This window comes from Leptosomus discolor, chromosome 2 (assembly GCF_034619465.1).
Source record: "Leptosomus discolor isolate bLepDis1 chromosome 2, bLepDis1.hap2, whole genome shotgun sequence".
Classification (NCBI taxonomy): Eukaryota; Metazoa; Chordata; class Aves; order Leptosomiformes; family Leptosomidae; genus Leptosomus; species Leptosomus discolor.
Genome location: NC_141392.1, coordinates 62,164,859 through 62,179,575, shown reverse-complemented (window position 1 = coordinate 62,179,575; position 14,717 = coordinate 62,164,859). Strand labels below are relative to the sequence as shown.

Genomic DNA, 14,717 nt, shown 5'->3' with positions numbered 1-14,717 from the left:
GGGGCTACCCTCATCACCTCCATGAGACACCCGAATGATAGCCAGCGGGAAGGACAGGCTGGCAATGTTTTCTGCTTTCCCCCGGGGAAGCCGGGTTTGCTGCCTGTCCCTGTGGGCAGCCAGGGCATTGCTCTCACCTCTTCCCGCAGCTCGTACTGGTCAATGATGCTTTTCAGCTTCTCTGCCAGCTCCGTGTTCTCCTGGCAGAGCTTCATGTTCCTCTCGCTTTGCTGCTCGATCTGAGCCTGGATTTCACTCAGTGTGCCCTGGAAATGATTAGTTATTTCTTTCCTCTTCTCATCTTCCTCCCGTGCCCGCTGAATTGTTTCCTCCTGTTGTTAAACAGAGAGAACACAGTCATGTAAGTCGAATAATAAGTGGTTGCAGAAAGACATTGTTTCAGAGTAGCATAAAGCTTCCCTTTGAAGGATTATACGTGTTTGCATTCGTCTTTGGAGAGTTTCTTGCTTTCATCTGCTCCAGCATTAGGCATGATTCTAAATTTACAGAGCAAATTACACAGTGGCCTTGAAAAAATTAGGAAACTAAGAATTTGCATTTATAAAGATGGATGTAGAACAGAGTTTCACATCAAAGCAAGCCTGGAAAAGGGCACATACGTGCATGTCTTGATTCATGATACTGCAGCACAGCTTTTCCTTTGGAAGAAGATATTTAGTGGAAGTAGTCAAAAGCTCTTTTATTGAAATTCTTTTTGATCGAATTAAAAAATCACCCTTTAAAGTGCCTCCTTTTAACTAGTAATCCTCATATCAGACTTACAGTCTTTGGGATTTTCATTTTTACAAGAAATCCATCACTTTCTGTAGAATCCCTCCCAATTCCTCAATTTACCTTCCTTAACTCTTTAACTGACACCAACATTTGCACTGATTTATTAGGTAGTGGAATCAAGGAAAGCTTGTGGGCTGTTTCTCACAGAATCAAAGCAGAGAATTGGAATTTTGCCTGGAGAAAGATCGATGAATTTTTTTTACTAATTATTGAAATACTGTTTTGGATTTGTTTATATGAAAGACAATGCAGAAAGTATCTGGATTCATTGCTTTGGATGCAGAAATACGGACTATTTTTATTTCCTACTCATTTGCTTCCAGGGCAGTCTGCCCTTCTGGGGAATGTAATCCTGAGGTACCGTGGCTAGAACCATATCTGCTGTAGTAACAAATCATGTCAGAACCACGTTAAGAACCCACTCCACAGCATGCAAATAGCATACTCTAATAAGTTTTCAACTAGCACAGTCATTTACATAAAAATCTCTGATAATGCTGCATATGGATATTTTCTATAAATATACTTGAATAAAGCCTTAGCTGACTCTAATGAGGTATAATTTATATCACAAATGTGACATAAAAGGTGTTGATTCAGGCCCCAGTCTTACAGTAAGACAAATACCAAATGACCCAATTCCTACTTAGCATGCACAGCACAAGCCTGATCTTGGACAACTGCTGTTCAAGGTAGGGGATGTTTGTCCTTCTGCTGACCGGGGAGTGATAGAGATGACAATGCCTTGGATGACGGGAGGAAAGTATTGGAGCTATTAGTGCTAATGATACCATAGTGCACAGAAATCACCATGAAGCCCTACTGTGCTCTGCAGTTTACACAAGCACAAGTGTGTGTACTCACAGAGTAAAACAAAGCGTGAGCCCAGAAGGACTCTCACTCTTAGGAGGAAGAAAGAATTTCAGATGGAGCTGGGCAAATGACTTGGGGAGGGTCCTGGTTCAGCACCTGTACTGGAAACTGGACACATGAAAAATCTGCAGCAAGATGAAAGAGAAGCTCTCTAATTTTTTTTTTTTTTTAATTGGTGGGAATGATTTTGAGTTAGCCTGAAACATTTTGCCTGACCAGAAACTGAGCTGTGTTTTTTTTGTAGTTATTTTTCGTTTAACTCTTTTTAGTACAATATTGAAATGGAAATGCTGTTCCAAAGTAGAGTTAAAAATGCTACTCAGAAGGTATTTTAAATCAATTGCTTTAGCATTCCCAAAATGAAATATCTAATTCTGTTTTGAAAGGGGATGTTTACAAACAATGCCATCCTTTTAATTTTTGTTTGAAACTACCAAATTTAACTTGAATTCCTAGGTAGTTTCAGTCAAGTCAGAACTCCATTTTACCTCTAATACACTGTTTAAAAAACTGCTCATGCCTCTTAGTTCATTGTGTGGGTGCAGCCCTGAGCAGGAAGACGAGTGACCAGGTGCTTTCACTTCAAGAAGTCAAAAACACAGTGAGAATTGAACTTGCATGTCTGGAGTCCTATTTCTATGCCTTCAAAACATCCTTCCTCAAACATGCTTTATTTTTTCAGTGGACTAATGGTGTTATAACACTTCACTGCTGTGATTTAAAGCTCTCTGGAGTAATAAATCCAGCTGAATATAAAACAAAAAATCAGTGGATTGTGTGTAAGTCACACTGAACAGTTCTGTTACAAGGTGAAACGAGACATCCTGAGAGTAGCAATCATGCAAATGTAAAGAAAAAACCCCATGCATGTGTTACTTAGTGGATCTTATTTCCTGCTCATCCTCTCTTCTGAGGTAGAATAATTATACAGAGCACAGAGACAATACAAGGATTCATGGTTAAAGACACTGAGCGAGGAAGAATTTAGTTGCAGGGCACAGTATTCCTCTTGACCTCTTCTGCTTCGGAGAAAAAGGTATTTGAGGAGGATATTCACTTGAGGGGGCTGGGTTGTGTCTCAGAGATCTTCTCAGAGTCCCTCACAAAATGGCAGTGATTTGTTAAATCCTTGAGATCCCAGTTACAGATTAAGGGTGGGTGCGGGTGAGAAGAGCTGGCTGAGCAGAAAGGTGACTCCGTGGCTATGGCACCACACAGAGACCTGCAGGCATTGCCTCTTCACTGCGCCAAGGAAGAAACCCCTCTGTGCCTCAGTGATCTCCCGTGCAGTGGAGCTGGCTGTGATGCTGCCAGGACCCAGCTGATGGTAGGCTGGTGCCTGGTCCCTAAGGTAATACAGTTTCAATCTCAGAGGCTTCTAGATGCTACTGATAATACCATGGGAATAGTGGTGAGTCTTTAGAGCTTTAAACCTGAGCCTTTACTAGCTGTAAAAGCCTGCAGCTGAGACTGCAGCTGCACTGCAGCCAGGGAGGGGGCTGGATGCCCACGGTGCCACCAGCAGAGAGCTGCGTCCCTGACAGCTCTGCTCCAGGGCCGTGGGTCCAGCTCCCCTTCACCCACCTCACCTGGGCAGGCTCAGTCTGGCAAACCCCAAAGCATCAGCATCACCCAGGTTTTATTATCACAAGGCTACAGCCCAAACTCTTTGCTTATAACTGTCCCCATAACCTGAGAACATGCACTTTTTTCCAGTAGGTTCCTTAGTCCTTCCAATTTCAAGATCCCATAGTGTAAAGTATGATCCTTAAGTTTTCCCCAAAATTGGAGGCTTGAAGACTGACTTCTGTTTTGTGCAGCTGAAGTAGCTGTGTGGAGTCCAGAGCACCTGGCTGGCTTAGTTGTAGGTAGCAGAGTAGAGGGTGTTTGGGGTGATGACTTCTCAGCATCATCCTGGTGAATTCACAAGATGCAAACTGCACTTGGCCTTGTCAGCCACTTCGCTCTGTGGTTATTCTTTTAATAGTTTTATATTAAGTGTTCAGTTTGAGGTAGAAAAATAAAGCATTGTAAATTCTTTTTAGTTTTCCAGTTGTGGAAGACTAATGTTCAGCCATAAACTATTGTTCCCCTTCCTCTGCCCTTTCTTAATCTTTGTGCCCCATATCGACCCCATCAAAGATATGTTCTTGTGTCCTACTGCAATACTGCTATCACTCTCATGTTTTGCTGCTAAAAATGTAAGAATGCATTGAATAAAACCTTGTAAAATTAAGACAAGGATGTTTTGCAGTTTGGGATTTATCAATGGAATGTGAGATAATTTGCAAATAGAAGGGCAGGTCTTCAAGCATCTTGGGGGCAACTCGAGAATACTGTTGGTCTACTGAAGTCCTATCAGCCAAGATGATATAAGCATGTTCAATGAACCGTTCTCTTCATTCCCAGGCACCACGGTCTGAGCCAGTTTGGAGCTCAGCCCATAAGTGAAGCGTTGACTTTTGTGACATTTGTATGAAAGTCATTGCTTAATGCCCAGTAGCAGGAAGGACAAGGGACCTGGGATGTTCATGTCACTACAAGATGCTAAGCAGCCACCAAAGTGTCAGATAATTGGCAGAACATGAACACCATGCAGAGAAATGAGTTGCTGTTGGTCTTAGGAGAGCTACTCTCCATTGCAGTGGGAAAGCATTCTGCTATTTCATGAACATTTATGCTGCTTTTCTTGGAGGGAGAATTAAACATCTGTTTTCTGCTGTGAAGTGTAGCTGCAAGGAAATAATCTGAATAGCTGGACTATAAGTAAATCAGATATTGAGGCCACTATCCAATGCTAGCCAGAAATATTTCTTCTCTGATCTGCCCTGTGGATTTTCAGTGCAGCTCTGCATTGCATATTCATCACCACTTGGCTGCACTGATCTCCAGTTAATGGGAATTCCACACACCAGATGAGTGAAGACGACATTTACATGACGTGATGTGCATTTAATGTACCACATGGCAAGTCAGAGGAGGTTCGTGATCTGGACAGGCCAGGTTTCTCCTTTGCTGTTGAAATGACACAATCTCCTACAGATTTTATTTTCCACACTTTGGAACATAATCAGAAGTGCTAATCCCAAGTGCTAAAAATTTATGAATCAGCTTCTCTGTCCTGCCAAAACCAAAATAAAAATTACTTAAGCAGGAGATTTTAAAAATAACATTCGATGGGTTCTCCTGTTTCGGACCCGCTCAGTACAGTCATAAGCGAAAGAAAATTTCACTCATTTAAATAAACAGAAGATGAGATTCTGGAGATTCACAGATCTCCAGGAACTAAAGCTTAAAGGCAAATATTCCAAGAATTATGTTAAAATTTTTAGGGAGACAAAACTGGGTAGAGATATTGAATGTGTTTGTTTATTAATTTAATCCTCTTTCAGTCTGCAAGTGTATTTTGTCTTTCTTACTGTGTTAGTTAATTTTTTTTTTTACACTGAAAGCACAGGAACCAGAGGAAAGCTAGTACTCTGGGTTTCTTAAAAGGTCTCCAAATTCTTAGAAAGAACTGGCCAATATTCAGACACTTCTTCCTACTACAAGATCAGCTCAGGTACCTTTCCTGGCTCACCTGGCATAGGTACAGGGTAAAAATCAGAACTGAGTCTGAAATTGTTAGGTTTATTTAAGGGACCTAGTCTCAAAGTAAAACAGTCCAGCAAGTGGAAAGATGTTGGAAAATGACTTTCCTAAATTTGAAGATGAAATGTGTAATGAAGTATTTACCTGCAAAGAGAATGGAAAAATTATGCTCTCTAGTAGTGAGTTTAATAAGCATATGATAGATGGGAAATTGTGTGAGGAATTCAACAAAACCTGTTCTACATATGTTTTCCAAATATAGTTAGGTTTTTTTTTCTATACCCCAGTTTCCACTGATTTGTTCCACTGATATGACTTGTTTGTTTTAGAAATCTCGGTTAAGTCTATGCAAAGCACTGTGCAATGTAGTCTTAAATCACTTTAAAATGGCTTGTATTTCTGTTGAAAGATTTTGCCCAAAGGCAGTAACTGTCTGTCAGTGTGAATCGATACCGAGGTATAGCTCAGGTCTGGTACAAATCATAGAATCACAGAATGGTTTGGGTTGGAAGGGACTTTAAAGATCACCTAGTTCCCACCCCACTGCCATGGGCAGGGGCACCTTCCACCAGACCAGGTCACTCAAAGCCCCATCCAGCCTGGCCTTGAACACTGCCAGGGTGGGGCAGCCACAGCTTCTCTGGGCAACCTGCTCCCATATCTCGCCACCCTCACAGGAAAGAACTTCTTCCTAATATCTAATCTAAATCTCCCCTTTTTCAGTTTGAAACCATTACCCCTCACTCTGTTGCTACCCTCCCTGACCAAGAGTCCCTCCCCACCTTTCCTGTGGGCCCCCTTTAAGTACTGGAAGGTCTTCCCAGAACCTTCTCTACTCCAGGCTGAACAACCCTGAATCCCTCAGCCTGGCCTCACAGAGGAGGTGCTTCAGCCCCCTGATCGTCTTCCTGGCCCTCCTCTGGACCCGTTTGAGCAGGTCCATTACCTTCTTGTGCTGGGAGCCCAAGCTGAACACAGCACTGCAGGTGGGGTCTCACCAGAGCAGAGCAGAGCAGAGCAAAGCAGAGGGGCAGAATCACCTCCCTCGACCTGCTGGCCACACTTCTCTTGATGCAGCCCAGGATGCGATTGGCTTTCTGGGCTGCGAGTGCACATTGCTGGGTCATGTTCAGTCTTTCATCCACCAGCACCCCCAAGTCCTTCTCCACAGGGCTGCTCTCCATCCACTCATTGGCCAGTCTGTATTTGTGCTAGACCCTGAAAGCCTGCTCCTGAGCTGGTGGGAATGAATGAAAATCTGTTACAGTTAATAGAGGTTATATCAGGTGAAATTCTTGCTGCTGACAATTCATATGTGTAATTCTATATATAACTATATCCTCATAAAGCAGGATTTTGAATAGATCAAAGCAGAGGCTTTTTGTATAATAACAACATCACCATCAGTAACATGTACTCGGAAAAAAAGGAAGATCACAACAGAAATATACTTCTTGAATCTAAAATTTTTCAAGAAGCATAATCATAAATTTCACATCTAAATGACATGATGCACCAAGCAATAGGCAGACATGGCATATGGATACCAGCCTTTTGACACTCATGAAAATTTCCTTTTTGAACTGGTTCTCATATTCCAAACGACTTCCACAAATAGTGTTTGCATTCTTCCTGTCTTGAGGTTTGATTTCTTGAGGCAAATGTCCTGATTAACTAACCCTCACAGATCACTTGAAAATGCTCACGTGCTCAAATTATGTGAAAACACCCACCAGCCTTCTGTGAGTCTCCTGGAGCAAAGCTGGTGTTCCTGTTATTCTGTTCACACACTTGCATTCACATCTGCAGTCTCAGGGACCTGGTCTGTTAGCATCACTGGTTTTCTCTGTGCTGAGCTCCCTGATAATGCAAGGAGGGCTTTACAACTAATGTGAGCAAACTCAGTGTCCAAAAGTGCTTGGATATTTCCAAACAAGGAATAAAGGAGTCTTGATGTAAATGAGCCTCAAGACCAGAGTGTATATATAATTATATACTGCATGTGCAGGTGCAAACGTCTCTTTGATTTGATAATAGAGCAAGATGGGAAGGCATCAGTATCTTCTTCCCCCCAATGTTGGGTAGCTTGATAAGGCCACCACTCACCTTGAGGTTTTTGTTGTGCCTCTGGAGCTCCCGGCAGAGGCTCTCAAGCTTGCTGCGGGCAAGGACGGCTCGGCTGTGCTCACTCTGTAGCTGGTCCTTCTCCTTGGTGATCTGGGCCTGCCTCTTCTGCAGGTACTTCAGCTTTTTCTGCTCAACACGATGTTCTTCGAGCTGGGTGGGGAACAGAGATTAAAAGGGGAAAAAAAAAGAGGGACAGGAAAGAGAAGAAAATGAGCTCTTCTGGTTTCGAGAAAGTCTTCATGCTTTCTTAACCTCTTAGGAAATGTTTTGTATTTATCAGCACTAATGGGAGAGGAGCGAGTCACCTGGAGGGAATCCCAAGCCTGCTCACTGCAACAGTCCCAAGTGTGCTGTAGTGGGTGGTGAACATAATTTTTCATACTCTTTCCACACCATTTCAGCCCTTCCTTCTTTGGTTTGAATTTATTTGAAGGACAGCTGTGAGGTTTTTTTTTTTTGTTTTGACATTAGGAACTGGAGCAGCCAGTACTGCTTTATGCAGTGAGATCTCTCCAGATCATGAGATAACGCAATAGTTGCTCATTCTGTTTTGCAGCTTCCTGAAAAAGAAGCAGCTTCCTAGATACCTAGGAACCTGCTGGAAAAAACAGCAGCAAAAGAGGTGCCAGAGGCCAGGGATGCCGTCTGTGTGGGGGCTTTGCTGCTGATGGAGGAGAAGGCTCTTCAGAGAAGAGTTCCCCAAAACGATGTGTGGGCACCCCCTCTTGTCAGGCTCCTCTTGCTCACAGGTGCACGTGGCACCATCCGTCAGTTGTGTTTCTGGAGGTCCTGTCATCAACAGGGGTGGGTTATGGTGAATCAAACCTCTTTTGGGCTCTTCATGTCCGTGTAATTACTGAAGAAAACATGGACAGTCCCTCACATTCACTTGGGAACCTGATGTTTCTGTGGGTGCATGGGTCATGCCTTCCCTAGAGGGCTGGTGGGGAGAAGGGTGTATTTGGAGGGGGGATGAAGGGAGCAACAGAATTGCTAATAGCAGTCGCTGCACAGACTGGTCATTTCTCCCGACACGTGCCTGTTAGTGGCTGTTTTGAAAAAATGCCTTGCACTGGGAATTAAGACCGTAACAGCCAAAGAAACATTTCATCTCTGAAGCTTAAAGATTTCATCTCCCGCTCCAACACACAGTAGCCCTCCTCGCTGTATTACAGATGTGTACACATTGTGAGATGCTTCCGAAATCCAGATCTTTTCTGGTTGAAGAACAGCAGCACGTGAGCTCCAATGTGCAAACTTTAAAAATAACAGTTGCTATTAAGATTACATTATCTAATAATATGGTACCACTAGTATTAATTATTAACCCCAGTATGACTGGGAAAGTCTGTGAGTGCAGGGGAATGATGTGCAGCTCAAACAAGACAGTCAACAGGCATTATATTTTACACTTTCTCTGCTTGAGGATCTGTTTTCTGCAGATGTTCTGTAATTTATGCTTACAGTACAGAGCTCTGTATATCATCAATCAAATCACAGCTAGGCATACCACAAAACAATGCAATCGCCAGCTTGGAGTATATTTGCAGTTTGTGCCAAAATTTCAGCATGTGTATTGTGTGTTTTTACCCCCATAGATCAGAATAGGGGCTTTTGCATCTAATCAAGCTGCACTAGCTGACATAATTTTTCTAGCATTGTAGGGAAAAAATAGCCTCTCTGTAATTAAGGCTAAGATTTGTTTTCCTTTATAAGCTTGATTTTGGCCCCTTCCCTTTTAAAACCACAAAAATGTTTCTTTTTTTTTTTTTTTTTTTTCCCTTCACATTTTGCATACACAGCCTGTGCTGAGCAGATAATGATTTATCAAAATTTTAGATGATTCACTCAAGCTGTGCTTGAGATAGGGGGGTTAGAATAAAATAGGTCTTAATCATGATATGAGAAGTCTTCCAAGCATTTTTTGCTCTTTTTTTTTTTTTTCCCATAAAAATGACTTGTGCTAGAAACTTTTATTTCAGAGTTCTCAGGAATGTCTAAGGCACAGTGTTACTCTTGCACTGAAGAAGGGAATTAATTGGTAAGTAGGAATGACAAAAGGGCCACCAATGATAATTTTTAAAGAATAATTAAAGAAATATTAGCTAAAATTAACTACAAATAGAAGGAATTCAGATTTTGGAAGGCTGACCTAGAGACATAAACTCTCAATTTAGGGAAGTTTTATCTTGACCCCACTGCAGACAATGACAACACTCATATTTATTTATTAGTGTATAGTTCTTGCACCCAGAACTTGCAAGTCCCTCAGGACCTCTGCAGATAAGCCAGTCACAAGCAATTCTGCAACAGGCATTTGTAGGCAAAAGCTGAAGCAAAACACAGTCTGCTTTACTAACCCCAGCCACTCTGCTTACACCAACATTAGTGAATAAATGGTGAGTAGCATGGCACAGCTTGTGCCCAAATGGCTACACTGTCTTGCTTCCCTGTCCCCGCAGGCATGGCTTCCTTCACACCAGCCCGTGCTCTTCCCTGATGCTTTCCATTTTCTGGTGTACCCATCGCTACAGACTGCGCCAGGGCATGTGCTAACAGTTAAATAGCACATAGCTGGGTGGCCGTGGGGAAGTGCTGTCCCGCATAGGGTCCCTGAGTACAGGCAGCCTTTTAAGCCACAGCCAGCAGCAGCACTGTCTGATGCAGATGAAGCCATTGCCAGCACCCAACCCAGCCTGGCATATGGCTGCACCTTCCCCTGAGCTGTGCGGCAACAAGTGCTTATGTCACCACAAGGTTCACCAGAGCAGGGAGCTGACCTGGCTGGAAAACAACTCAGCAAAAGCAAAAAGTGACCTGAAGCGTATGATGGGGATGGACAAAAGGGAGCAGAGAGAGTGGTAACCACTACAGCCAGCTGCTGACAAGTTACTGATCACACTACGCCCCTCAGCCATGCTGAGTGAGCAGTGTAAGGCTTTCTCCAACAAGCTTTTAGTTGTATATATTAGATCCTTTATTTCGGTGACATTGCACAGAATGTCAAAACTGAATGCTCTGAATTTATGTTTTAGCACCTTTCTCCTCTATGAGTTACTGGCAATACGCCCCAGATTCATACGGTGCTCCAATGATGTTTGAATGCAGTGGAGAGTACATTCTAGAGGCAGAAGACCTGTTTCAGTTAATCCGTGGGCATGAAATCAGAAAGTTTTCCATGAAAAAAATGAAAAGCTGAACTTCACATTATAATGAGACATGGACACATCTGTGCATAAACCCAATTATAAAGTCAATGTTCTGCTTGGCACATTTTTCAGCACTCTACAAACTGTAAAATGCTGCAGCCTTTTCATTTGTAAGATTTCCACAGCTTATGGCCATAGAGTCCTTTAAGTACTTAGAAGAAAATAGCTGACCTGAAAATAACCCATCTTAAGTGTGGAGAGGTCAGGTAGGTGACATTGTTACAGGGGTGACATTATGGTGGCAGGGGCTTTGACTCGTCATTTCACTGTGTTGTGATTTCTCTCACAATTAGCCTGTTCTCTGTTTTCGAATTTTCTGCTTCCTAACATTTTATACTAAGCTGTGTATTATTTTCATTTTGATTAAACCACTGATACATAATTTAAAGCAACACCCACACAGAGAAGTACGCAAAACTCCTTGCAGAAGGTGTAGGCAGCAGCCTAGACACTAGTCTCCCATGTAAGTCAGTTTGGTAGATTTGCCTTTAAGAACAAATATTCTGCCTCAACTTTTTAACCCAAAGTCCAGCTTGTTTTCCTCACTTTTTACTTTTTTCCTCCTTCCACCATAATTGATTATTTGACCCTGACAATTATTTTGGGACTCACTTAACAGGACAGACTACATGAGGTTTGACCATGCTGCATGGCACATATTTTTATACCTTCCTGTATAGACAGTCTGCACAGGAAAGAACCAGCGTTGTACTAACCAGCTCAGCATACTTCTTAAATAACAGGTCCAGCTTCTCCTCTGGAGTATTCAGCTTGTTCAAGCTTTGCATCAGTAGGGTGGCTTCCTTCCCTTAAAAAAAAAAAAGAAGCAGAATTTTGATGGTAGAGGTAGTTTGTAGCAGATGTACTGTTATGAAATTCGTTGGTTGATGCATGGATCTGTAAAAACTCAGGGAGAAATGAGGCCTTGTGGAAGAAAGGGGATAATTTTTGTTATGAATTCTCAGGTTTTTCTTCTCTCTGTAAGAGCAAACATGCTTGAATTTTCCTCCATTTCAGACCTCAGTAATGTGCTGTCTTCTAGCAAAAGCAGTGGCTGTGAAATGCTTTTGTTCTGTATAATCTGATTTTCATTTAATGTTTTTGTGACATGACTGGCACATTTGACTGAAATAGGATGGAAAGGGCCTGGACCCTGAAAGCTCAGAAACCGGATCTCTTTGCAGGTGAAAACTGATCAAAGCTGGTGTATTTAGCTCCTGTGCTGCTCAACCTGTGCAAGACACAAGGAAGATTAAGTTAGGTATGAAGGCCATGGTGTGGATGGAAACAATCAGAGAGCAGCAGGTACTGCCACCCAGGTCTGGACTACATGATAGTGGTGTAAATCAGTTCCCTGACTTGGTGAAGAGAGTATGGATACCAGAGACAGTTTAATAACTATCTGGGTGTGCATAGCTAAATCACTGTGTAGCCATTTATGTATTGCCCATCTTCTGGTACCTCTTGGTATTCATTTGAGCCCCGAGTATGAGCTGGAGCTTGAACACTGCTTGTTCATCAAATACAAAATGTCCCTGGAGATAAGGATGGCTGTAGTGCCAGGGGCTTGGCTGTGCTTTTCCAAATGCTCCTCTTTCCCAAGATTGTGAGAACAAATTTGCTTTCTGCTTTAGGCTGGACTTTTTCTACTTCAAGTCTAGTGCAGTCCAGAAGTACTGCCTGTGGAAAAAATCCACTATTTCACACTAAGTTTTCTCTACAGCACCAATATAAATAAGTTTAAGAGAGCTAAAAGCAAATCCTGGAGTTCAAAGAGTTGCAAGTGCAAATGGAGAACTGTGCTTTGGTATTGTTTTCACTGATCTTGGAGAGGTACCAATAACTGCACCAAAGCCAAGGCAATAGAAACTGAGGAACTTTCTTTCTCCTGGACATTCAAGGAATTCGGGGAAAACCATCCCTGCTCTGTCCTATGCTTAATCCATTGTCTGTAACAACGTCCTGCAGTGATTTTTCTACAGGCTTAGCCTGCGGTTGGATTTGGGTTCTAACGCAAAGGAGAAGGCTTGAAGATCGGCGGGAGTCAAATGTAGGAAGGGAAACAAACTACATGTTTGCTAGATTGGGATGTAACTACATTGCTCCCTAGTGGCTACCCAGCAGAAAGGACATAGTTTGCAAAAACTCCCTAAGACTTCTGTCTAGCTCGGCTGAGCCCTGCCGTGACTGAGGTACACTCTAAGCACTGTGCTTAGAGAGAATAAGTGTATTGGCTTATTTCATATAGTCTGTGATGAGTTCGGAGGTCTGCTAGATGAAAAATAACCTGGGCATGACAGTGAATTTGTTCTGCAGATTCCCACACCACATAGTAGCACCATTAGCATCATTACGACCGGTGAGAGGTCATACCTGAGGAAGAAGGAGGAAAAAAAACTTACTGAGGCACAAATGTGAGGCCAGCTTTCACTTTGTCTAAGAAGCAACTTTCTGCAGCGTGTCATCAGACTCACAGCTTGGCTAACTAGTTTGGGTGGTCCAATAGTACATCAGAATTGTGTGATACAACCCTAAGCTCTTGTCTTTTAGAAGGACTAATATCTGATACAGCCTACATATAACTCTCAGGTAATTGCCGAAAATAATTATCAATTAGAGAAAAGTTATATTGTAATATTAGGTGGCAACTAGAGGCCCGTATCATCCACAGCAGAGGCTTAACATGGGAAAGAGCAAGGACCAGGGAAGTTTTACTTCTGTTCAAAGAATGGCTGTGTAAGTACATAAGTACTTGCCTAGTCCTTTCAGGATTTTCTTCTCCAGCTTTTGCTCCTTGCTGCTGCTGGGCTCCTTTGCTCTGGAAGCATCCCCAGGAGCCAGCTTCTCTTTCTCACTCTCCTCATTAGCATCTTCATACTCCACATCCTCCACGCTGCCTGGATCTCCCTTCTCAGGCCTGTCGGTTCCCGTAGCGGTGCCTTCCTTCTCCATCAGGCTCACGGCAGACCCATAGGTTTTAATAATGTCCTCCAGCTGCCGGCTCAGCTCCTCCGAGATGTCGCACACGGCTGTTTCTAGCTGGGCACTCGGCTGCTCTGCGGGGGCTGGAGCCGGGGGCTGTGAGCTGGGGGCAGGTCTGTCCCCACTCTGCCCCTCAATGTCCTGTCCGGCTGAGGTGGGAGACTGGTCATTCTCCATACTTGGTGCAGTACCTGACAGCAAACAAATGGAGGGTTAATTTAAAAGCACACAAAATTAGTCTCCTAATTGTTCCCAAAGCTTGGCTAGAATGTGAGTGATTTTGTGTGGAATTTGGGATGGCAACTCATAGTTGGCTCTGGCTTGCTAAATACGTCGCACTTACACAAACAACAAAGGCAATTTGCCTGCAGGGAGAAAAGCAAATTATATACTTTCCAAGAGGAAAAGCCTGTCCAAACCTAATACTTAAAAATCAAAATATCTTATTCCCATTCCCAGCGATAACACACGAAACGACACCCAAGTCATTTATACCACTTCCCTCCCCGAACATACTATTTGCGACACATTTACTTTTCTTGATCTGTTTACCTGCAACGCTGGCTACTGATACAGGCAGCTTCACTTCTGAACTACATCGGTTTCATTTCTTATTTCTCCCCTGTTGGCACATCTTAAGTCAATAACCACAAAAAAGGAATATTTTAAATGGAACCGGTACACCAAAAAATTGCTCTGTGCTCTTGGAGAGCCCAGTGCTGTACTTGATCTACAAGACGTCTGGCTTGGATGTGTCACAATAACAGCAAAGAATAAGATAAACAGCTATAAACCACTCTTCTCTTGTACTTGCTGCGTGCTGCTGACAGCTTGTTTGACAAAGTACAAAATACGGAATAAATCACAGCAAAGTAAAACCGACCAGGCATAACATGGATTGATAGTCCATCGTGTTTTCTGGGGTGAACTTCAGCTAATTTGTTCCCAATTTGCAAACGAAAGCTTTTGTTTTCCCATGTTTTTTGAGTGGCTGCAGTCAGACAGGCAAATACAGAGCCCCTGATGTGTCTGTGTTCCTCTGGAGGCTGCTCCAGCTTACCCAGGACCTGGCGATAAGGGTGTCACCGAGAGCATCCTGGGCACCTGCTCCCAGCTCCTGCAAGGTGTGGGCCAGCAGAA

The 14,717-nt window shown here is 43.0% G+C and overlaps 1 protein-coding gene across 1 annotated transcript in view; it reads right to left on the bottom strand.

Moving 5' to 3' along the window:
• Nucleotides 1-13,754, bottom strand: part of TXLNB (taxilin beta) — a 29,267-nt gene extending 15,513 nt beyond the window's left edge. The window contains exons 1-4 of the mRNA XM_009959552.2: nucleotides 13,352-13,754; nucleotides 11,312-11,403; nucleotides 7,366-7,536; nucleotides 138-332 (exon numbers count right to left, since the gene is read on the bottom strand). Coding sequence (XP_009957854.2) covers nucleotides 138-332; nucleotides 7,366-7,536; nucleotides 11,312-11,403; nucleotides 13,352-13,754 — 861 coding nt within the window. The remainder of the gene's footprint in view (nucleotides 1-137; nucleotides 333-7,365; nucleotides 7,537-11,311; nucleotides 11,404-13,351) is intronic.
• Nucleotides 13,755-14,717: the final 963 nt, after the last annotated feature.